Here is a 25496-nt window from a genome sequence, read left to right as displayed (position 1 = left end):
GAATATGCATCTTGTATTACACAATCTATTGCCCAATGATGCTTTCGCCTGGCAACCTAACAGTGCTCGCTTGCAGCTCATCTGCATTTATCTTAGGTATAAAACGGCATCTGCAGTTCTTTTATATTACATATGTTTGGGTTTTATATGTTTGTTGTCTGGCTTTTTTATGATCTCTCTTTGCCTCTCTTATTTTACTTTTGCCTTCTCTCTGTTTTCTCCAATCTGTCTGCTTCCCATTTGTTCCTGACATGGCATTTGTCGTAAATTATTTTTCCTGATACTTTTTACTCTCATTCTCCCTGGTCATTTAGGAAGCACAAACTTGAATTTTCATATTGTGTTCCTAATGCAAATGTTCCTAGAATGTAGCTGAAACACCTCTACTTTAAAGGCCTCACATAGTTCTGCGAATAAAATGTTGGTTCCATATTCTCATCCCATTGGAAATGGCCCTTGTCTGATAAACATTTTTACCTTGATTGATATGCTTTCTTGTAGCCCTTTGGTATTATGATCACTAGTCCTCACCTGCTCTACTTGACCTGGCTCATTTGACTTCTTTATTGAACCAAAATCACCATGATCATTTTAGTTCTCTCTTACAATATTCCTAGTCAGCCTATATCTCAATAGTTGGTCCCCTATTATCACCCTTGTTTCTATGATTTAGCACATTCCTCCACATTCCATGTAAATTTACTCCTCAACAGCCTTAGTTTTAAGTTTGTCCTCATCTCCATTCTAGATGGCTTACCCCTTATTCTTAATCTGTGGCCCCTGGTTCTGGATTTCCCCCAACATCGGGAACATGATTCCTGCCTCTAGCGAGTCCAAACACTTAATAATCTTATACGTTTCAATAATTTTCAAGAGAGAGTTAAATTCTCTTAAAGTTAGCGGAGTCAAGGGAATGGGGAGAAGGCAGAAACTGAGTACTGATTGTGGATGATCAGCCATGATCACAGTGAATAGCGGTGCTTGCTCGAAGGGCCGAATGGCCTATTCCTGAACCTATTGTCTATTGATATTAGTTTGTATGCATTTGATATGTAGTGGGTAACCAAAGGCTGCTGGAGTTAAACATAAAATGCTGAAGTAACTCAGCGGGACAGGCAGCATCTCTGGAGAGGAATGGGTGAAGTTTCGGGTCGAGACCCTTCTTCAGACTGAGTCAAAGGAGAGGGAGATACAGAGATAAGGAACTGTAAGGTGTGAAAATGAGACAAAGGGGATGGAGATCAAGGAAAATGTAGAATAGATCATTTAGCTAGGAGAATGTAGCAACAACTCAAACAGAGATAAAATGTAAACATATAGATTGGGTGAATCAAACTGGCAGGGGTGCTGAGGAAGAGGATTTCTTGGAATGTATGCGGGATAGTTATCTAAACCAATATGTAGAGGAACCAACGAGAGAGCTGGCTATTTTAGACTGGGTATTGAGTAATGAGGAAGGGTTAGTTAGTAGTCTTGTTGTGCGTGGCCCCTTGGGCAAGAGTGACCATAATATGGTTGAGTTCTTCATTAGGATGGAGAGTGACATTGTTAATTCAGAAACAATGGTTTTGAACTTAAAGAAAGGTAACTTTGAGGGTATGAGACGTGAATTGGCCAAGATTGACTGGCAATTAATTCTAAAAGGGTTGACGGTGGATATGCAATGGAAGGCATTTAAAGACTGCATGGATGAACTACAAAAATTGTTCATCCCAGTTTGGCAAAAGAATAAATCAGGGAAGGTAGTGCATCCATGGATAACAAGGGAAATCAGGGATAGTATCAAAGCAAAGGATGATGCGTACAAACTAGCCAGAAAAAGCAGCATACCGGAGGACTGGGAGAAATTCAGAGACCAGCAGAGGAGGACGAAGGGCTTAATTAGAAAAGGAAAAATGGATTATGAAAGAAAACTGGCAGTGAACATAAAAACTGACTGCAAAAGTTTTTATAGATATGTGAAAAGAAAGAGATTAGTTAAAACAAATGTAGGTCCCTTGCAGTCAGAAACAGGTGAGTTGATCATGGGGAACCAGGATATGGCGGACCAATTGAATAACTACTTTGGTTCCGTTTTCACTAAGGAAGACATAAATGATCTGCCGGAAATAGCAGGGGCCCGCGGGTCAAAGGAGGTGGAGGAATTGAGTGAAATCCAGGTTAGTCGGGAAGTGGTGTTGGGTAAATTGAATGGATTAAAGGCCGATAAATCCCCAGGGCCAGATAGGCTGCATCCCAGAGTACTTAAGGAAGTAGCTCCAGAAATAGTGGATGCATTAGTAATAATCTTTCAAAACTCTTTAGATTCTGGAGTAGTTCCAGTGGATTGGCGGGTAGCAAACGTAACCCCACTTTTTAAGAAGGGAGGGAGAGAGAAAACGGGGAATTACAGACCAGTTAGCCTAACATCGGTAGTGGGGAAACTGCTAGAGTCAGTTATTAAAGATGGGATAGCAGCACAATTAGAAAGTGGTGAAATCATTTGACAAAGTCAGCATGGATTTACGAAAGGTAAATCATGTCTGACGAATCTTATAGAATTTTTCGAGGATGTAACTAGTAGCGTGGATAGGGGAGAACCAGTGGATGTGGTGTATCTGGACTTCCAGAAGGCTTTCGACAAGGTCCCACATAAGAGATTAGTATACAAACTTAAAGCACATGGCATTGGGGGTTCAGTATTGATGTGGATAGAAAACTGGCTGGCAAACAGGAAGCAAAGAGTAGGAGTAAACGGGTCCTTTTCACAATGGCAGGCAGTGACTAGTGGGGTACCGCAAGGCTCAGTACTGGGACCCCAGCTATTTACAATATATATTAATGATCTGGATGAGGGAATTGAAGGCAATATCTCTCCAAGTTTGCGGATGACACTAAGCTGGGGGGCAGTGTTAGCTGTGAGGAGGATGCTAGGAGACTGCAAGGTGACTTGGATAGGCTGGGTGAGTGGGCAAATGTTTGGCAGATGCAGTTTAATGTGGATAAATGTGAGGTTATCCATTTTGGTGGCAAAAACGGGAAAGCAGATTATTATCTAAACGGTGGCCGATTGGAAAAGGGGGAGATGCAGCGAGACCTGGGTGTCATGGTACACCAGTCATTGAAGGTAGGCATGCAGGTGCAGCAGGCAGTAAAGAAAGCGAATGGCATGTTGGCTTTCATAGCAAGAGGATTTGAGTATAGGAGCAGGGAGGTTCTACTGCAGTTGTATAGGGTCTTGGTGAGACCACACCTGGAGTATTGCGTGCAGTTTTGGTCTCCAAATCTGAGGAAGGACATTATTGCCATAGAGGGAGTGCAGAGAAGGTTCACCAGACTGATTCCTGGGATGTCAGGACTGTCTTATGAAGAAAGACTGGATAGACTTGGTTTATACTCTCTAGAGTTTAGGAGATTGAGAGGGGATCTTATAGAAACTTACAAAATTCTTAAGGGGTTGGACAGGCTAGATGCAGGAAGATTGTTCCCGATGTTGGGGAAGTCCAGGACAAGGGGTCACAGCTTAAGGATAAGGGGGAAATCCTTTAAAACCGAGATGAGGAGAACTTTTTTCACACAGAGAGTGGTGAATCTCTGGAACTCTCTGCCACAGAGGGTAGTTGAGGCCAGTTCATTGGCTATATTTAAGAGGGAGTTAGATGTGGCTCTTGTGGCCGGGGGGATCAGAGGGTATGGAGAGAAGGCAGGTACGGGATACTGAGTTGGATGATCAGCCATGATCATATTAAATGGCGGTGCAGGCTCGAAGGGCCGAATGGCCTACTCCTGCACCTAATTTCTATGTTTCTATGTAAACAAGGACAGTCAGACTAATCTGAGAACTGGGAAGGGGGAGGGATGGAATGAGAGGGAAATCAAGGGTTACTTGAAGTTAGAGAAGTCAATATTCATACCGCTGGGGTGTAAGCTGCCCAAGCTAAATATGAGTTGTTGTTCCTCCAATTTGCGCTGGGCCTCACTCTGACAATGGAGGAGGCCCAGGACTGAAGTCTTGGTTTGTTACCTGAGAATATGGGGAAAGTACTTTTCAGAGTTTGTTACAGGGCTGTGTACTCAGCCCTCTCCTCTACTCCCTCTTCACCCACGACTGCATCCCAAAGTACAGATCCAACGCCATTATTAAGTTTGCTGACGATACCACGGTAGTAGGACTGATCAGCGACAACGATGAGTCAGCCTACAGGGATGAGATCCAGCACCTGACAGCCTGGTGTGCCAACAATAACCTCGTCCTCAACTCCAAAAAGACGAAGGAGATTATTGTTGACTTCAGGCAGACCAGAGAAGGCAGTCATACCCCCATCCATATAAACGGGACTGAGGTGGAGCGCGTCTCCAGCTATAAATTCCTCGGAGTACATATCTCGGAGGACTTGTCGTGGTCCCTCAACACCTCCAAGCTGATCAAAAAGGCACAGCAGCGCCTTTACTTCCTGAGGAGGCTCAAGAAAGCCCACCTGTCCCCCCAGATCCTGACCAACTTTTACCGCTGTACCATAGAGAGTATCCTGACCACTTGCTTCACGGTATGGTACAGCAGTTGCACTGCTGCGGACAGGAAGGCACTACAACGGGTGGTGAAAACCGCGCAGCACATCATCGGTGCCCCGCTCCCTGCCATGGATGCCCTCCACCGAAAACGGTGTCTGAGACGGGCTGGGAAGATCATCAAAGACCCCTCACACCCCAACCATGGACTGTTTGCCCTCCTCCCATCAGGGAGGCGGTACAGGAGCCTCAGGTCACGTACTAGTAGGATGAGGAAAAGCTTCTACAACAACACAATCACACTGCTGAACTCGGAGTCCCGACGATAGATTTCTCTGGTCCCTCCGTCCCCTTTGTTTAATCATTCTGTATTTCCTGATTATTCTGTATCTTCCCTCTTTCTATTTTTTTTGTTTTTCTTTATGTACAACTACTAAGGACTGACGCAAAACTGCATTTCGTTGTACTGATACTTGTATTTGTGCGATGACATTAAAGTTGAATTGAATTGAATTGAATATTTTTTGCAATACTTTGTTTTTGTTCAAATATTTTCTTAGTCTTTGCTTACTCAGAAGAATTAGCATCTCGAGGAATAAGATTATCCAGAAATAGTTTCACTATCAACTGAATAATTAACTTTCAGAAGCATGATTAGCTTTTTTGTACAGAACACAAACATCTACTGACATCTACTACAAACCGACTGACTCCCATAGTTGTCTTGACTATACTTCTTCCCACCCTGCTTCTTGTAAAGACTCTATCCCCCACTCCCAATTCCTCCATCTGCGCCCAGGATGAGGTTTTCCATCGGAGATGCCCTCATTCTTTAGGGAAGGGGGTTCCTCTCTTCCATTATAGATGAGGCTCTCACTAGGGTCTCCTTGATATCCCGCAGCTTCGCTCTTACTTCCCTCCCCCCAAAGACAGAGTCCCCCTTGTCTCCACCTTCCATCCCATCAGCCATCGCATACAGCATATAATCCTCCAACATGTTCGCTACCTCCAAAGGGATCCCACCACTGGCCACATCTTCCCATCTCCACCCCTTTCTGCTATCCACAGAGACCGATCCCTCTGTAACTCCCTGGTCAATTCGTCCCTTCTCACCCAAACCACCTCCTCCCCAGGTACTTACCCCTGCAACCACAGAAGATGCAACACCTGTCCATTTTCCTCCCCCCTCGACTCCATCCAAGGACCCAAACAGTCTTTCCAGGTGAGACAGAGGTTCATTTGCACCTCCTTCAACCTCATCTACTGCATCCGTTGTTCCAGGTGTCTACATCGGCGAGATCAAAAGCAGGCTCGCCGATCGTTTCGCTGAACACCTCCACTCAGTCCGTCTTAACCAAGCTGATCTCCGGGTGGCCCAGTAACCTCCACTGCCATTCCCAATCTGACCTTTCTGTCCTGGGCCTCCTCCATTGTCAGAGTGAGCCCCAGCAAAAATTGGAGGAACAGCGCCTCATAATTCACTTGGGTAGTTTGCACCCCAACGGTATGAACGTTGACTTCTCTAACTTCAGGTAGCTCTTGCTTTCTCTCTCCATCCTCTCCCCCTTCCCAGTTCTCCCACTAGTCTTACTGTCTCCGCCTTTATTCTCTCCTTGTCCCGCCCCCTCCCCTGACATCAGTCTGAAGAAGGGTCTTGACCAGAAACATCGCCAATTCCTTCTCTCCATAGATGCTGCCTCACCCACTGAGTTACTCCAGCATTTTGTGTCTACCTTCGATTTACCAGCATCTGCAGTTCTTTCTTAAACAAACCAATTCTCCTTGTCAACATTGAAAATGTGTGAAAATAGTGACAACATGACTGAGTATTCACTGACTATTGAAATAATCTTCTGCTAGGTGTCCCCATTGGCCCAGTTGAGGAAAGCATCATCCATACAATCGCTTCACTCCCAAAGTAAGAAGAAGCGTTGCAGCTCGTACCTGGTAGGAGAGATGATGGAGACTGGCTTAGGAAGCAGGTACATGGTACCAATTAAGGTATTGAGTATTGGTGGAGGGGTTTGTGCAGAAATAGAGTTGTGTCATATCTCACATGATTTAATTCCTATTTCCAATTTCTTCCATTTCCTTTGCCCTTCTTATATCTGAAATAGAAACCTTCAGCTGATGATCCTTCCCAAATCCTTGTCTCCCTCTACCTCTCTTTACACTTCACAAACTCAACAAAAGATTTCATACATTTTCTAATACCACCATAAATACCTTGAGCTCAAATTGTGTGAGGACTTGTGCTCCAGTAATTGCTTTGGCCTAGTCAAGCTTTTCCTGTATTTTTTCAACACTGGTGTCTGCCTGACAACTGCAAGCTTGTCTTTGCAGGGTAAATCTGGAAATTACAGCCCCACTATAATAGTCCACGAGCAGTTATCAGCAAAATGTTGTATGGTGCCAACAAAGTGCTATTAAATTGTTATAATTTTCTTACATTGCTCAATTTGGAATGTGCTAGGATCACATGGTGCCTTCCTTCATCACAGAGTTGGTCCAAATGTAGACAAGAACCCAATTAATATCGAATCATGCCTCTTTCAATGTGATAACAATTGCTGGGGGAATGGTACAGTAGGAGTAGGCCTTGGTTTCCATGTCTCATGTAAGAGTGAATTATTTGGGAAGAGGAGGTTTGTATGATTGTGATATGATGATTTGGCCTTTATTAATGCATACTTTATATTCTTAAAAGGGAACAAAAGACATCTGGCTGTAAACTATTAACACCGCTCAGTGTGGAAGATATAGGATCGCCCAATCACCCAAGGTTTATTGGACAGGTAATGGAGACATTTGCTGATGGCAGCCTCCTGCTTCAACTGTACAAACCAGCTCATGGACCTTTTGGGTTTTTCATCTCTAGATCTCGTGGTGGTGAGTACTACTTCAGAATTCAGTCACAGGCAAAGAGCTATGGGGTTTATTCTCTGGTAAAGGACCAACCATTAGAATGAATATTGCCTGGCCTCCATTGCAACAATCGTGCACTAAACATGGTGAATATCTCATTGGGTTATAAAAACATAAGAAATGTTTTCAAAGAAAAAAAACGTATTTAAAAACGTTTCTCCCAAAATCAATTTTCTTCCTTCTTATAAGATTTGTAGTGTTTCGCTGCTAAATCTCAAAATCTTCCGAAAACACTGGTTATGCCATTTTATATGCCCTATTGTACAATTCAACAATATACTTGACATGCAATATGAGCCATAGAACAGTAGAACACAGGAACCGGCCCTTCACCCACAATGTCCTGACCAATGTTAAACTAATCTCTGCGTGCACATAGTCTATATGCCATACTTCCCTGCATATCTATGTGCCTATCCAAAAACTTCTTAAATCCCACTATCGTATCTGCTTCGACCACCACCCCTGGCAGTGCATTCCAGGCACCCACCACTCTTAGCAATAAAACCTTGCCCCACGTATCTCCTTCAAACTTTGCCCCTCTCACCTTAAACCTAAGCCCTCTAGTCTTTGACAATTCCAACTTTGGAAAAAGGTTCTGATTGTCTCCCCTATCTCAAATGTTTTCTGCTTTTATCAGGTCTCTCCTCAGCCTCTGACACTCCAGAGAAAACAATCTAAGTTAGTCTAACTGCTCCTTATTGCTAATACTCTTAATATTCAGGTAGATTTCCAGTAAACCTTTTCAGCACCCTTTCCAAGGTCTCCACATCCTTCCTGTAATGGGGTGATCAGAACGGCACACAATACTCCAAATGTTAGTTAGTAGATTATTTTGCTATCTGTGCTGTCAACTCATCTACATTATTGTAATATTACATACATTCAAATAAAGATCATTACGCTTTGTGTTTCTACAGTTTTCACTCACTCTGGATTTGCCCTATGCTGCACACTTTTGTTTAGATTTCCTGCCCCAGCCTGTGTCACATTATGTACTCATTTCCGCACACTATCCTGTGCCACCGCTTTTTTATTTCCTACTAATTTATTAAAAGTCCTTTCGTAGAGTCCTCACCACTTCCTGTTTAGTCAAATGACCTGTCCAGAACACTATTTTGCAATTCACATGGAAACTAGCCCCAATATTATTCAGATGGAGCCCATCACAACAGAACAGTTCTCTCCTTCCCCAATTCACTATCCCATGAAACGACCCATTTCTATAATTTCACTCCTTCAGTAACGCATTACCACTTTGCCAATGACCAGGCGGCTTGGGTAATAATCCAGACATTATCATTTTAGTGGTTCTGCATTTTAATTTTGCCCCAAGATCCTGAGAATTTCTCAGTAGAACCTCCTTCTCAGTCCTACCAATTTTTCAGCATCTATGTGAACCACAACAATTGGATCCTTTCCTTCCCACTCCAAGTTCTTCTCCAGTCTGGAAGATATGCCCTTAACCTTATTACTAGGCAGATAATAATACCTCCAGATCACTCTGTCTTTGCAGCAGAAAACAATGTATTTTCCCCTAACTATGCTATCCTCCATTGCATTTCTCTTTTCTCACCTGACTTGGAAAGCTCCTTGTGCCTTGATACAATGGACAGTTTGCACACACACTGGAGAACCCATGCTTGTCCAGAAAGGGAGTAAGAACCTTTACCCTGTTAGACAAAGGAAAGAACCAACAATTGGATCCTTCTACCTCCCTCCTGAAGTCACATCACCTTGTTTCTGACCATTCACTGATTTGAAGGGAGTTAATATGAGAGGGTGTGATGGCCTTCTGAAATACTGTGTTCAGCACTTCCTGAATTACCATTATGTTCGGAGAGCAGACTGTAGCCCATCGACCCAGTCGCAAATATAGTTCCATGTTTATTACAGCAGGGCCACCAGTTCCCACATGTTGCAGGTACAATATATCGTCTGCTTAACCAACTGTTCCAATTTATTAGTTGAGTATATTAGTTGAATTCATTTATATTAAATTTCACAATTTTAAGCATGCTGAACCAGCTCACACAGATATGCTCAGATTGGAAACATTTCACCAAGCTGAATGAACAGAAATAAAATTAATCCTCCATCCGCTGACATGATCTTATACATAGGAACTCATTGTAAGGAAGAGAGTGAGTGGTGTTTCTTCTTTAGGCTGAATCAGGTTAGTGTATACACATTGGGATGTTGTACCATAGATTTAGAGTCAAGCACTGTGTGGACACTGCCCCCATGCTGTAGCATTACGATGTGCAACCAAATGTACAAATGCCATGTGACACTGGAATATGCTCAGTAACTCAGTGACAGTCACCGTTCCAGTTGCCGGTTTTTCAAGCGACTGCCGGCAACTTGACAGTCTTCGGCAGTCTGCTGAAAAATCGCCCAAGTGGGACAGGCCCATTATAGGGAGAGGTTGGATAGACTGGGACATTTTTCTGTGGAGCATAGGAGTGAGCTGAGGGGTGATCTTATCAAAGTGTACAAGATCATGAGGGGCATGGATAAAGTGAATGCTCACAAGCCTCTAAAACTAGAGGGTACAGGCTTAAGGTGAGAGTTGGGAGATTTGGGAGGGACCTTGCGCAACCTATTCACTCAGAGGAAAGTCCGTATCTGGAACGAGCTGCCAGAGGAATCTATTGAAGTGGATACAATCGTGACTTTTAAAAGACATTTGGACACATGTTTGGATAGGAAAGGTATAGAGAGATATGGGATGATCAGCCATCATCACATTGAATGGCAGTGCTGGCTCGAAGAGCCGAATGGCCTACTCCTGCACCTGTGTTTAAGAAGGAACTGCAGATGCTCTCTTTTCACACGGAGAGTGGTGAATCGCTGGAATTCTCTGCCACAGAAGGTAGTTGAGGCCAGTTCGTTAAGAGGGAGTTAGATGTGGCCCTTGTGGCTAAAGGGATCAGGGGGTATGGAGAGAAGGCAAGGTACAGGATACCGAGTTGAATGATCAGCCATGATCATATTGAATGGCGGTGCAGGCTCGAAGGGCCGAATGGCCTACTCCTGCACCTATTTTCTATGTTTCTATGCTGGAAAATCGAAGGTACACAAAAATGCTGGAGAAATTCAGCGGGTGCAGCAGCATCTATGGAGCGAAAGAAATAGGCAACGTTTCTACTGGAACAGGCAATACTCAGCAGGAGAAATGAGAGAATAACAGGAAGGCCTGTGAAAATGTGGTGTGGTGCAGGTAGGTGCTGGGAGAGGTACCACCCAAAAAAGCAATTCCCAGAATCAACATTGTATGATTCTGCAACTCTAGCAAGGATGGAATGATAGGATGCAGCATCATTGCGCTTGAATTCTCCAAGCAGGATCTCAGATTCTGTCGTGCTAGAATATACTGTACAAGGTAATTAGACGGTGTGTGCTTGATGTGATGGGGCAACGGCCACAAGCCAGATGCAGCCAGGTCAGGAGATAAGTGTGTCAACGTCCAGAAGGACAGCTAAGTTCTCAACGGTTTTGACGAGGGTTGCAAAAGGATAAAAGAGAAACTTACAAAATTCTTACGGGGTTGGACAGGCTAGATGCAGGAAGATTGTTCCCGATGTTGGGGAAGTCCAGGACAAGGGGTCACAGTTTAAGGATAAAGGGGAAATCCTTTAGGACCGAGATGAGAAAAACATTTTTCACACAGAGAGTGGTGAATCTCTGGAACTCTCTGCCACAGAAGGTAGTTGAGACCAGTTCATTGGCTATATTTAAGAGGGAGTTAGATGTGGCCCTTGTGGCTAAAGGGATCAGGGGGTATGGAGAGAAGGCAGGTACAGGATACTGAGTTGGATGATCAGCCATGATCATATTGAATGGCAGTGCAGGCCCGAAGGGCCGAATGGCCTACTCCTGCACCTATTTTCTATGTTTCTATGTAATCTACAGGAGAAAGACAATGAATTTGCCTAAGTATATGATTTGTGCATAGTCCACTGAGAGAGGAACTGAGAGCTGTCAGGAAGTGTGGGGGAGCCCTTCTGTAAAATACATAGGCTGAGAGAAACCAGAAGTCAATCTGATCATCTGAGAAGTGCTGGGTATTTCAGATCTGTCAGGCCCGGTCATGGTGTAGTCATTGATCACAGACTTTTCAGCCTCCACAGCAGCACAGGTGGAGGCCATCTGAAGTCTGCATGCAGCAGCGAAGCTCAGTCTACTGGCAACAAAACAATATGTTACACCAGTCAGGCACAGCTTGCTGCCAGCATTGCGTTAAATCATCTCAATCAATTAAAGTCAACATGTGCTTCGAGGAAGTGAAAGTAGCAGTTCAATGTTGTCTCCCCAAATTACAGGCCAACTGCTATCCCAGTGGCTCTGTGGAGAAATAAATGTTCTCAAGCTCAGAGTACTTGTACTTCCAGCAGTTTGTACTTGAACAGCATCCTTCCATTTGCCATAGTATTAGCTGGTCCAGGTTCCTGGCCCTCATGCAAACATGGTGCGGACAGCCTAGGAGGGCTGATCACAGTGGGCCATGCTGGCCATCAGTGGCCTCCTCAACAGCAAACACAGACTTCTAAATATGTCTGCATTACATAGACCACAGCAGGAGAAGGGCAAGCAAAGTGTCCAAAGGCAGCACAAAGGTGAAGAATCAATACATTAGCACAATGTGTACATTTTGTTATCCAATAATGTCAGTTGGTTTAATTTTATTAATCTACATGTTGTTAAGAACCTCATGCATTCAACTTTGGCAGCTTGTGCTGCATTGGTCACAAAGATGTAAATCACGTATTACATCCTTTCACTTTTCAGTGCTGTAACTATCTTGACATTCTTAGAGCCCTTAAACTTCATATTCAAGTAGATATTTTTGCCAGGTTCTATTAACCTGATTTTTTTTAATTTATTCTCATCAATAATCTACATATAGACAAATTTAAACAATTCCACTCCTTGCATTCCTCCTGCACCCGACTGTATTGAGCAAATCTTCAGAGCAGCGACTTTATGAAGTTAAATCATATTATTTTTTCTTGGCTTTAGGTATATTTATTCACCAAATGGCAGACAAGAATGCCGAGAAATTGTACTCTGGATTGCTGGAACCAGGGGATGAAGTTCTGGAAGTCAATGGAGAACGTGTGGAAGATCTCAGTTTCAATGAAGTGAACAGTCTGATGTTACAAGACAACACAGTGTCAATTAGGGTCAGAAGGCATAATGTTAGCACATGACGAGGAATATCGATAGTAACAGTCACTGGCCCGTGGTTTAGATGTGCAATCAAAGTACTTTCAGTATATTCCAAAGTTAAAAAGGTCTCTGGATCAAAGTGGCCATTGTATGTGGATTAGTTGTCATATCCAAGGCATGTGTATAAGGCTACAAGAGCCACTTGTCTGGGTGCCTTTATCAAAGGATGGAATCCTGATTGGTATCAAGATTGAACATCATTGCTATATACAACTTTGATAAACATTCTCCATTTATTGCTCAATAGCAATAGTGCAGAGTAGTAAAACCTCCGTTCCTGCAGATAACTGAGAGAATGCTCTCCTTGACATCAAAACTACAAAACTAATTGAGTCTTTACAGCCAGACTAAAGTACAGTCTCTATTCTGTCAACCGGAGGCACTGAGTTACTGACAAACAAACTGTGCCATTCTTTTGTAAATGTTAGAATATGTTCTTTATGCACACCACATGTTTAATACCAGCAACAGCTATAATTCAAACAATTGCCATGTTCCCTATACAATACTGTTTAGGAATACAAAGTTGCTCACAAAATGAAATAGCTAATATTTAACAGCATTGGTGCCAGACACTTATTTAAAGACAAAAACAGAAAGATTACATTTATATAGTCCCGTCCACAACTTCAGGACCATCCATCCTCCATGCCAGTCTTTTCCCCTCATTCCCCTGAAAATATTTTCCTCTGAAAACGAGCTCAGGAATCCTAAGAGCGAAAACATTGCTTATTTGGAATCAGAAGTGAAACCATTCTGAAATTAAAGCTATGACTGATATTTCAGTACGTGCATGATGTAGAGATGGCTACAGGTACTTCAATATCCAAGATAGTCAATTATACAAGACTGAGAAGCTGGGAAGAAGTAGTGGGAGGAGAAAATGATGGCAGGTGCAGGGCAATGTGGAGAAATGTGAACTAAATGATATTGTTGCACAAAACAAGGAATTTGATAAGCATGGTGAGTGGCCTTCCAATCAATGTCTTTTAAAAACCAACATGAATTGGAAGCAGAAATAAGCCTGTCAAGCTTGATCCATTAATGATCAAGATCACAGCTGATCTGCTTGTAATCTCAACTCCACGTCTCTTTCAAGCTGAAATAACCTTTCATTCCTGACTGATCAAGGATCTAACTACCTCTCGAAGACTCTACTTTCACCACCTTTTGATGAAGAGAGCTCCTCTTCATAACTTACCTCCTTTAAGCCATCAATGAATTGGGACCACTTCGCACTGCCTGGAAATTCTGTGGAAATCTTTAAACTTATGAACAGCTATGACAGAGCATATTCAAGATGGTGTTTTCATTTTTGCGTAGCCATGAAAAAACATTTTTAACAAGAAATAAAATATAGAATCAGAAAAACTGGAAGGGAAAGAGAATATGGAATTCAATGCACCGGGAGTACATACTATATAAAAAAGATCGGATCAGCTCATGTGGAAAAAGGAAATAAAGAATTTTGCTGATAGAAGTTAGAAGACAATTCAATTTATTTCTGAACAGTATTACAATGGGTGGGCTGATTGGCCTGTATCTATGAAATAAAAAGGAACTGCTAACGCTGGTTTATACCAAAGATACACACACAATGCTGGAGTAACTTAGCTGGACAGGCAGCATCTCTGGATAAAATGGATAGGTGACGTTTTGGGTTGAGATTCATCTTCAGTCTGAAAAAGGATCCTGACCCGAAATGTCACCAATCCCTTTTCTCCAGAGATGCTGCTGGATCCGTGAGTTACTCAGCATTTTGTGTGTATCGTTGGCCTGTATCCATGTTGTTCGCAGAATTAAGGTAATTGTATTCTCTAATGATTAATGTGTGGCAAATTGGGATTAAACGACGGTGAGAGTACAGTTTGCAGTGTTTGATGTTTTGCAATAGGAAGAACATTGAAGCAAATGAGAGCATGTAGCAAAGATTTACCAGGATTGTATCAAAGATGGAAAATAGTAGTTATGAGAAAGATTAGATATTTCAATGAGTACAGAGATTGTCATAGAGTTATAAAGCAATACAGTGTGGAAATGGGCTCTTCAGCCCAACTTGCCCACACTGGCCAACATGTCCCAGCTACACTAGTCCCACCTGCCTGTGCTTGGTCCATATCCCTCCAAACCTGTCCGATCCATGTACCTGTCTAACTGTTTCTTAAACTTTGGGATAGTCCCAGCCTCAACTCCCACTCCTCAGCCACGTCCACTACCTCTGCTTGTCCCTATCCCTGGAAGCCTCATCACTATCGTACCTTCATTACTACTCCCATTCCCACTAGTTATTTGTTTAGGTGGAAATCTCTTGAAGGCAAGTAAGTAAAAATGAATTGATGAAACTGGAGGAACAACAAAAAATGTCTGGAGGAACTCAGCATGTCAGGCAGCATCTATGGAGGCAATGGGAAAGTCAACAATGTTTTGGGTCAACACCCTGCAACAAGACTGAGAGTGTAAAGGGGGGGGGGGGGGGGGGTAGTCAGTATTGAACTTAGAACAATACAGCGCAGGAACAGGTCTTTTACCCACGGTGTACATGCAAAGAGGTGAGAGGGAAGAGATGAGGCAGGGACTGGCATGTGATAGTGGCACCAATGGAGGGGAGGGTGATGGGTTGTTGGAGGCAGGTGGGGGAGAAGGTATGGAGGTTAAAGAAACCGCATGGATGGTGTAGAGAAGGTGTTGTGAAATAAATTCAAAACTGGGGCCATTAACATGAGATGGCCACTAATACCTCCAGTCTGAAAGCAAGGAAGAACATTGGCACCCAGAGAGCACAAAGTGTCGCGATAACTCAATGGGTCAGGCAGCATCTATTCAGAACACGGATAGGCAATGTTTCAGGTTGGAACCCTTTCATTGAAATCTGAAGAAAGGTCCCAACCCAAAATGTCAATTATGCAGGTCCTCCAGAGATACAGCCTGATCCACTAAGTCACTCCAGCAATTTGTGTTCTAATTTCCAGCATCTGCAGTTCCTTGTGTATTCACCAAGAGGCCAGAGTGAAAGTAGAGCTTGATATAACTTGGAATGATAGAAGCGAATAATTACAATTTATTTAAGGCAAGAGGATTATTAATATGTGAGGGGAAAAGGAAAAGGATCCACTGACAGTGAGATGAATGGGTGGAACTGGGTTCCTGTGCAAGATATGAAAAAAGCCATTCTAGGAGGCTCGGCTTGCATGACATGTTTCAGTATTCCTGTTTCTGTGTAGTTCTGTGATTAAAGGTTGCACGTTCTGCTCACCATGACTCCCCTTTGTTGGCAGGAAATATGGGGGGTGATGTGGAGGAGATCAGGTGGCGGGAGGAAGAAGCATTGTCAAAAATCACTGGGTCATCAGTGAAAAGCTGCTTAACTAATACCTTCCATCCTGAGCTGCCTCGTCCACAGCCATTGTAATGCTAATGAAGCCAGCTGGTCCTCTGTCCCCAGAGAGCATGGTGGGAGGAGGGGATCTCTCTTGCCTCAACCCCAGCTGCTGATTGTCAATCTTGCCCAGAGGGATTAAGGATGCCGTGCAAATCTGCAACAACACATTACAAGAAGAACCTTTGTTTCAGACACTGATGTCCTGGACGAGGCTGCAGTTAATTGTTCCAATGCTGTGACATTAATCTTCTTGCTGACTTTGAAATTCTCGTAATACATTTTGCTTAAGGGTTGTATATATTCTTGATTAAATAATGTACACAGAGATATTCATTAAATATAAATATTCAATTAAAAAACTATTACTAATAAATATTATAGGAAAACAGTCAATTAAATATTGGTATTAAGTGTTTTCATTAACTTCCATCAAAATGGCGTGCATATGCTCAACAATATACCGTTTGAAGAAACTATTTGATGGTGTGCAAAAACATTCATGAGCATGTTTGAAAGTATATGCAAATTCTATTAAGATGTGCACATGAACTCATATATTTTGTTTTAAAAATGAAGGACGTTCGGCATAACATGTTTCAAAACTACCAACGGTGCTTTAAGACAATGAAATGGTCCAGGGAGTTAGGAAAGTCCGATGGTTTAAAATGCATTTAGTTCAAAGCGAGAGGCCTGATAGCAAAGCAGTTGCAGTTAGGGCATGGATAGAACATAGGACTGGGATATTATAACTATTACAGAAACAGGGCTGAGGGAGGAACATGGCTGGCAATTCAATGTCTCGGGGAACAAATGCTACAGGAGGCATGAGGATGGACATAAGAGAGGAGGGGGAGTTGCATTCTTGATTTGGGAGATTATCCTGGGATATTGTCCAAAGATTGTACTATAGACCCCCCTCCCCCCGCCCCCCTGAGGTAAAAATATCTAAGGAGATTATAGATAGCTTCTTAAAAATTTGGGTTGTAATAGTGGGGATTTTGGCTTTCCAAATATAGCCTGGGACTATCATTGGGCTCAGATGGGATGGAAATTGTTAAGTGTGCTTGGGAACATTTTTCTCAGTCTACAACATATATATATATATATAATAGGTCATATATATATATATATAGGTCAGCCTCCTCTTATGAAATAAGGCAAAACAAGTGACTGAAGTATTAGCAAGAGAGCACTTTGGGGCCAAAGACCATAATTCTATTAGTTTGAAGATAACTATGGAAATGGATAGAACTGGTCTAAAAGTTAAAGTCTAAATTGGGACAAAACCAATTTTGATGGTACAAGACAGGAACATTTACAAGTTGATTGGAGGAGACCGTTTGTAGGTAAAGAGATATCTGATAAGTGGAAAGCCTTTAAATGTGAAATAGCAAATGTTCAGGGCCACCATGTTCCTATTAGATTGAAGGGCAGGGCTGCAGGGGTAGGGAACCTTGGATAACAAAGAATAGTCAGTAAAAAGGTATGGGTCACGTACAGGCAGCTGGGATCAAAAAATCTCTTGAGGAGTCTATTTTCCCTGGAGTGTGGAAGGTTGAGATATGGAGGTACTTAAAGTCATAAGGGGCCTAGATAAGGTGAACAACCATGGTCTTTTCCCTAGGGTAGGGGAGTTAAAAACTGGAGAATATAGATTTAAGATGAGAGGGGAAAGATTAAAAGGAACCTGAGGGGCAACTGTTTCATACCGAGAATGGTGCATGTATGGAACAAGCTGCTAGATGTTACATTGTTACAATTATAACATTTAAAAGACATTTGGTCAGTTACATGGATGAGAAAGCTTTAGAGGAATATGGCCCCGGCACAGGCAGGTGATTAAACAACCCGGTTGACATGACGAGTTGGGCCAAAAGTCTGTTTCTGTGCTGCAAAGGTGCATGACTTTTGAGGTATACTCAATGCAGTAATGAAGAAATGTGGCACGCAATTTGCCTGCAAACAATTTAATAATCATCAAGATCTCTTTATTTTATGATGTTTCTTGGTAAATATGTATTGCCTTGATACCAAGGATAACTCATTCAAATAATGCTATTAGAATAATGGGGACGCCATTTAAGACCGAGGTGAGAAAAAAACTTTTTCACCCAGAGAGTTGTGAATTTGTGGAATTCCCTGCCACAGAGGGCAGTGGTGGCCAAATCACTGGATGGATTTAAGAGAGAGTTAGATAGAGCTCTAGGGGGCTAGTGGAATCAAGGAATATGGGGAGAAGGCAGGCACGGGTTATTGATTGGGGATGATCAGCCATGATCACAATGAATGGTGATGCTGGCTCAAAGGGCCGAATGGCCTCCTCCTATTTTCTATGTTTCTATGTTATTTGAACTTTCACATCAACTGGAGAAAGCAGGTGTTATCTTGCTATAATGTTATATCACATTGGAACGTTGGATTAGATTTTTGGGCTCAAACACCCAATGTAGGATTTGTAGCCGAAATGTTATGACTCGACCAAGAATATTACAGCTAAGACCTTCTACAATTGTGTATCTCAACATTTACATATTGCATTTAATGCGCCACTGCCACACAGAAGTGCAATCAGACAGAAACAGATACCCGGTCAAAGAAAGGGAGAATAGGACAAAATTAATAACATAGTAACACAATGCATACAGGGAGTGACCAAATGCTGTGCCTTCTGCATTGTGCAGACATGTTTCCAACAGCAATGTGGCCTCCTCATTCTGCATTCAATGACTGGTTCTCTGGAGTCTGGGTGAGTACAAATTAACACAGGAATCCTGGGCTTCAACCAGTGGTGATGACATGGGGCTCCAGGTCTAAGAGGCTGCTCATCTTTCTTGGTATAGCTGACAGAAGAGGCTTCAAGCTGCTGCTCTCGTATCCTTAATTCTCTTGATGCTGCTACCCAGATCCTTACATGTAATCATTTCAGTGTGCTTGACCAGAATGGTCCCCATTCAGGAAATTTTAAACATCTCATCCTTGTTTTAAAATCTCACCATGGTCTTGCCCTGTCAGACTCAATAGCTACCTTCAGTCCGATAGAAATGAGCAGCTGAGGGTCAGGCATCATCTGTGGGGGGGAAAATATGTTTTGGGTCGAGACCCTTCATTTGAACTGAAATAGTAGAGGGAGGGGAGATGTATTGAATGAGCTACCAGATGATGTGCTCGAGGCAGGTATAATTACAATGTTTAGAGTCATGGAGATAGAGATATACAACACAGAAACAGGGCCTTCAGCCCCACATGTACCCACAAGTTGCCCAAGCGAGCTAGTGCCCTTTCTTTGTGCCTGGCCCATATCCCTCCAAACCTTTCCTTTCCATACGTCTGTCCAGGTGTCTTTTAAATGTTGTTATTGCATACGCCTGGCATTTCTTCTGGCATATGCACTACCCTCTGTATGAAAATATAAACCCTCTGGTGCCTTTTCAATCTTTCCTCCTTCACCAAAATCCTAGGACTGTTAATTCTTGTTCCTCAAGAAACACCATGGATTTTCACCTTATCTATGCTTGAGTTTAAAAGACATCTGGGCAGGACACAGATTGGAACGATTTAGAGGGATATGGGGCAAACATGAATAATGAGACTAGCTCAGGAAGACATCTTGGACAGCATGGAAAAGCTGGGCTGAAGGGGCAGTATAACTCTACTTACAGCAATAACAGAATATTAATGCTTGTGACAATGCCTTTTCATCTCACTTAAAGTTATAATGTACAGTTGTTATCAATTAATGGACACCACTGTAAAGTTAGTTATTAATCAACAATGGTATATACATTTTAAATGGACAATAGGGTTGCTAGGTTCATTATTTGTAGTTAGTGTACACTGTAATATTTAACTGGTAGATATTGCTGCGTTCAATAAATACAATTGGTATTTATTTAGTCACAGGATGTAGATGACACTCACAATGTCGTCATTAAAAAAAAGACACAAAGTACTGGAGGAACTCAGCGGGACAGGCAGCATCTCTTTAGCAAAGGAATGGGTGACGTTTCGGGTCAAGACCCTTCTTCAGACTGATCGTGGTGATGAGGGAGAGAAAGCTGGAAGAGAGGATGGGTTGGACAAAGCAACAATTCCAATAAAACCTTTTGAACGCACAGACCTCCACTCACTCAACCACAATCCCAACAATGACTGGAAAACGTCATCTCTCCATTTTCTCAAGAGATACTGCCAGATGCACTGTGTTACTCCAGCACTTTGTGTGTTTTTTTTTACATAAACCAGCAACTGCAGTTCCTTGTGCCATCTACTCATTTATTGTCCATCATCGTTCATGAACTGATGCATCAGCAATAGTCTACTCAGGTGTGGTGAGTCATCAGTCACATACAGACCACACTCGGCAAAGACAACACATTCCCTTCCCTGAGGAACATTAGTGAATCAAATGAGTTCCTATGACAATCTGATGGCTACACCATTACCATTATTGATTCTAGACTTTTAACTTCAGATTTACTGCAAGAATTTCAATAATGGGATTCAAACTCACATTTCTGGATCCGTGTTCAAAGTCCTTGAACAATATCATGATAACGTAATCACTATTGTGCACAGTATTGGTGAATGAAGTTAACTGGTGCTCACAATTTAGATATATGGACAGGCCAATACACTGTAATTAACTGTTGTGTTACCATCCTGGCCACACACTCATCTCCCCGCTACCTTCAGGTAGTAGATACAGAAGCCTGAAGACTGCAACGACCAAGTTCAGGAATAACTACTTCCCCACAGCCATCAGGCTATTAAACTTGGTTCGGACTAAACTCTGAACATTAATAGCCCATTATCTGTTTATTTGCATTTTATCGTTTTATTTATTCATGTGTATATATTTATATAATGCTATATGGACACACTGATCTGTTTTGTAGTCATGCCTACTATGTTCTGTTGTGCTGAAGCAAAGCAAGAATGTCATTGTCCTATCAGGGACGCATGACAATAAACTCTCTTGAATCATGAATCTTGAATGATACAATTACTGGGAATTGCCATGTACAATGATATCTATTGATGAATTAGCTGTGTGGTCATAATAAATGGATGCTATCCTTCCATTAGAAATTAATGGGCATTGATAAATAAAGAAATGGAGGTTAAAGCATGTGAAGGATAATGATTAAAAGGTCGTACTACTGTATATGCGGTGGTAGTGTTAATGTGCGGTGCTGTGTACAGTCATTAGAGTCATAGTCATAGAGTGGTACAGTGTGGAAACAGGCCCTTCACCGGCCAACATATCCCAGCTACACTAGTCCCACCTGCCTGTGTTTGGTTCATATCCATCCAAACTTGTCCTATCCATGTACCTGTCCAAATATTTCTTAAACGTTGCAATAGTATCTGCCTCAACTATGTCTTCTGGCAGCTCGTTCCATACACCCACCACCCTTTATGTGAAAAAGTTACCCCTCAGATTCCTAATAAATAATTTCCCTTTCCCCTAGTGTTGGGAGACATTGCACAAAAGAGGATTAAGGGCCAATGCGGGATGCATTGGGGGTAATAAATGGGCACTGTAATTGATTCAGTAACCATGAATGACATGGAACCCCCTTCCAAGTAATGGTGATCAAAGACACCGTTTGGTAATGTTAATTTATAAGCATCAAAGTGCAATTAAAGATGCTGCTCCAGATTAGGAGTGATTAATGGGTACTGTTGCATACAGTAGTCATGACTGATGGACAATGCAGGGTTTGGTAATAGTGATTGATGAAATATACAGTAATGATGATTAACAGTCACAGTTACATAGGGTAACTGTGATTAAAGGTACAGCTTTGTGCATTTGTAGTTGCGCCGTGCTAAGTAATATTGATTAATGGGTAAAGATGTAACTGTATCGTGATCGTGACAATAGGCAACAGCAGTACGAGTATGGGCATTGCTTTGTACAGTAGTTGTGAATCTGATGTTTACTGTAGTGGTGATGAATGGACACTACCTTGGAATCATAGAGCCATACAGCCCAGAAACAGGCCCTTCACCCCAACACGCCCATGTTGACCAATCTGTCCCCATTTACACATGAATGACCCATATCCCTCTAAACATTCCTATCCACGTACCTATCCAAACATATTTTAAATGTTGTTATTGTAGCTGCCTCCTCAACTACTTCCTCTGGCAGCTTGTTCCAAATACCCACCACCTTCTTTTTGAAAAAGTTGCCCCTCGGGCTCCTCTTAAATCTCTCCTCTCTCACCTTAAACCTATGCTCTCTGGTTCTTGATTACCCTAGTAAAAAAGACTGGGGATTCACCCTATCTATTTACAGTATGGTTTTATACACCTCTATAATAAGACCTTCTGCGCTCCCAGGAATCGTGTCCTAGCCTGCTCAATCTCTGCGTATAGCTCAGACACTTAATTCTTGCCAATATCCTTGTAAACATTATCTGCACCCTCTCCAGCCTAATGGCACCCTTCCTATATCAGGGTGACCAAAACTCAACACAACACTCCAAAAGCGTCCTCACCAACGACTTGTACAACCTTTCTATTACTTGGCAATTAATTGATATGTTTTGTGAATAATGTACTCTGTGGTACAATCATACTTCTTAATGAACATCACTATGTGTAAAAAAGTCATGTGTTGTGCACTAGTGATCAATTGGGATACTACAGCAATAGCAATGAATTAACTATTATGTAGTTAGTTAATTGTGCCTGCTATGTAGGTTAATAATGTCAATTACTAGTGCGTTAATTAGTAGTGAATGACAGGTGCATCTCAGTCATACAGTGATTAGTATGGAGGCTTTGTGACGATTGAATTCCACTGTGTGCTGCAAAGTATGCAACAGTGCTGATTAATGTGTACTGTCAGTGTAGTAGCAGTGATTAATGTGTACAGATGTGTGCATTAATAGTGATTCATGGGCACACCAAATGCACAGTAACAACAAATAATGGCCACTGTTGTGTACATTTAGTATATGACTCCCCATGGCTAAGCTTACGCTGCAGTGATAATGATTAACAGGCAGTATTGCTTTGAACAGGGAATTATAAACAGACCACACAGTTGTCAATTTGGTTAGTGTGTGAATCTGGTGCACAGGGGGAAGGAAGTGGTGGCCTTGTCTCCAATACATTAATGTGTCAAGCATATACAGGCAAGTAATGAAGGATTTAATAATAGAAAAGCAAAATATAATAGGCTTGAGCATTCAGCATGGATTTATGAAAGGGAAATCTAATTTGACTCATCTGCTGGAGATCTTTGAGGATGTGCGGTAGAATCGATAAGTAGAACCAGTGATGTGGCGTACTGAGGTTTCCAGAGGCTTTTAATCAGATTAAATTCATGTTTACATTTTAACAAAAAGGAAAGTAAATAATAGATTAAATTCTGATATTTCCGGTGTGCATCTAAATTGCAGAATGTGTTAGCTCGTGGAGACCGAGCCTCCCAGCCAGATTCCATACCAGGAGCTCAGAGATGTTCACAATCCTTAGGGAATGGGGGTTCCCCTCAATTATCATAGACATCACATGTCTCCTCAGTTCCCTGCAGCTCCATCTTTCAATAGGTCTCTTCTGCTTTGTCACTTGGCCTTTTCTATCCTTCCCAATATGAAATGCCCAGAACTGTTTGCAGGACTCCAATTATAGCCCATCCTTTCTTTATGAAATTTCACATAATGTTTCTGCTATTATATTTATTTAATAAATCCTAGGTTCCGGTATACCTTTACTAACTCTCAACAAGGTTGGCACTTTCAGAAAGCTATGCACATAGACTCTTTCCCCACACACCTTTAGAACTATGCCATTCCGTCCATGTTGTTAAATAATTCTGATATACACATGTACTTTTCTCTGTATTAAATTTAATCTGTCTAATTTTGTGCTTTCAGTCACTAACTGCATCTTCCTGTGGTCTGTTATTTGCCTCCTCAGTCTTCAGCACACCTTTGAGCATGTAATATCTGTACACTCTGAAATGCTGCCCTGCACACCCATATCCTGGACAAGGTGTCACAGTTTAAGGATAAAGGGGAAATCCTATAGGACCGAGATGAGAAAAACATTTTTCACACAGTGAGTGGTGAATCTCTGGAACTCTCTGCCACAGAAGGTAGTTGAGGCCAGTTCATTGGCTATATTTAGGAGGGAGTTAGATGTGGCCCTTGTGGCTAAAGAGATCAGGGGGTATGGAGAAAAGGCAGGTACAGGATACTGAGTTGGATGATCAGCCATGATCATATTGAATGGCGGTGCAGACTCGAAGGGCCGAATGGCCTACTCCTGCACCTAGTTTCTATGTTTCTATTGATATGTGTAACTCTTAGCTCTGGAATGAGAGTGGCAACTGCCATCTGCCAGCCTAAGACACGGTTCTTGCAACACACTCTGCTTTCTGTCCTTAAAACATTTACCCATTTAAACAATTAACATATTTTTTCATGGACCTCAACCTGTCTCCCCAGCTTTTTACCTGGGACTTTACGGATTAAAAAAAAGGCAACTAGCATCAATGTTATAAGTATTGTGGGAAATTGAGAAGCAGTGGGTTGCTTCTCAGACTGGAGGGGTGCTTATGGCAGAGCTCCCTGAGAACGTAGTGTAAGAAGGAACTATAGATGCTGGTTTAAACCGTAGACACAAAAAGCTGGAGTAACTCAGCGGGACATGTTGCCTGAGCCGCTGAGTTACTCCCGCTTTTTGTGTGTATCCCTGAGAATGATACCAGGTTGCTGCTTTCCCTAATGTACGTGAAAGATGAATTTTAATATTTGGACACTGTCCAAATTAACAGGCAACAAAAATCTTGGAATTGTAGTGAATTGTCAGATGGACAGCAATGGACCTCTAACAGGTTACAAGACATGCAAAGGGGCAGAGCCACCAGATGAAGCTCAGTGCTAAAACAAAATCAAAATGTGCAATTTGGAAGAGCAAAATGTCGAAAATAGCAGGAAAGTAATTTTAAGAACATGAATGGGATTTTAGCTTCATAAATAGAGGGCAGAGAGAACAAGAGAAGGAAATCATGATAATCATATATAAATAACTAATTTAACCACAACTGAAGTATGGTGTCCAGTTTTGGGCATCACACTTTCAGAAAGGTAAAAAGACTTTAGAAGCTGCAGCAGACATTAGACACAAAATGCTGGAGTAACTCAGCGGGACAGGCAGCATCTCTGGAGAGAAGGAATGGGTGACGTTTCGGATCGAGACCCTTCTTCAGACTGATGTCAGGGGAGTGGGCGGGACAAAGATAGAATGTAGTTGGAGACAGGAAGACATGGGAGAACTGGGAAGACTATATTCTATCTCTGTGCCGCCCCCTCCCCCGACATCAGTCTGAAGGGTCTCGACCCGAAACGTCACCCATTCCTTCTCTCCATAGATGCTGCTTGACCCGCTGAGTTACTCCAGCATTTTGCATTTAGCTTAGATTTAATCCAGCATCTGCAGTTCTTTCCTACGG

General features: G+C 42.2%; 1 protein-coding gene across 2 annotated transcripts in view; it reads left to right on the top strand.

The window, feature by feature from the left end:
- The window catches only part of LOC129701066 (uncharacterized), a 49957-nt gene extending 35208 nt beyond the window's left edge, over nt 1-14749 (top strand). For both annotated transcript variants that reach the window (XM_055642016.1, XM_055642015.1), the window contains 3 exons: nt 6349-6470; nt 7196-7377; nt 12436-14749. In XM_055642016.1, coding sequence (XP_055497991.1) covers nt 6349-6470; nt 7196-7377; nt 12436-12626 — 495 coding nt within the window. In that variant the 3' untranslated portion in view covers nt 12627-14749. The remainder of the gene's footprint in view (nt 1-6348; nt 6471-7195; nt 7378-12435) is intronic.
- The last annotated feature ends 10747 nt before the right edge of the window (nt 14750-25496 follow it).

The sequence above is a fragment of the Leucoraja erinacea genome, chromosome 10 (genome assembly GCF_028641065.1).
Source record: "Leucoraja erinacea ecotype New England chromosome 10, Leri_hhj_1, whole genome shotgun sequence".
NCBI lineage: Eukaryota > Metazoa > Chordata > Chondrichthyes > Rajiformes > Rajidae > Leucoraja > Leucoraja erinaceus.
This window is presented reverse-complemented; position numbering and strand designations above follow the sequence as displayed.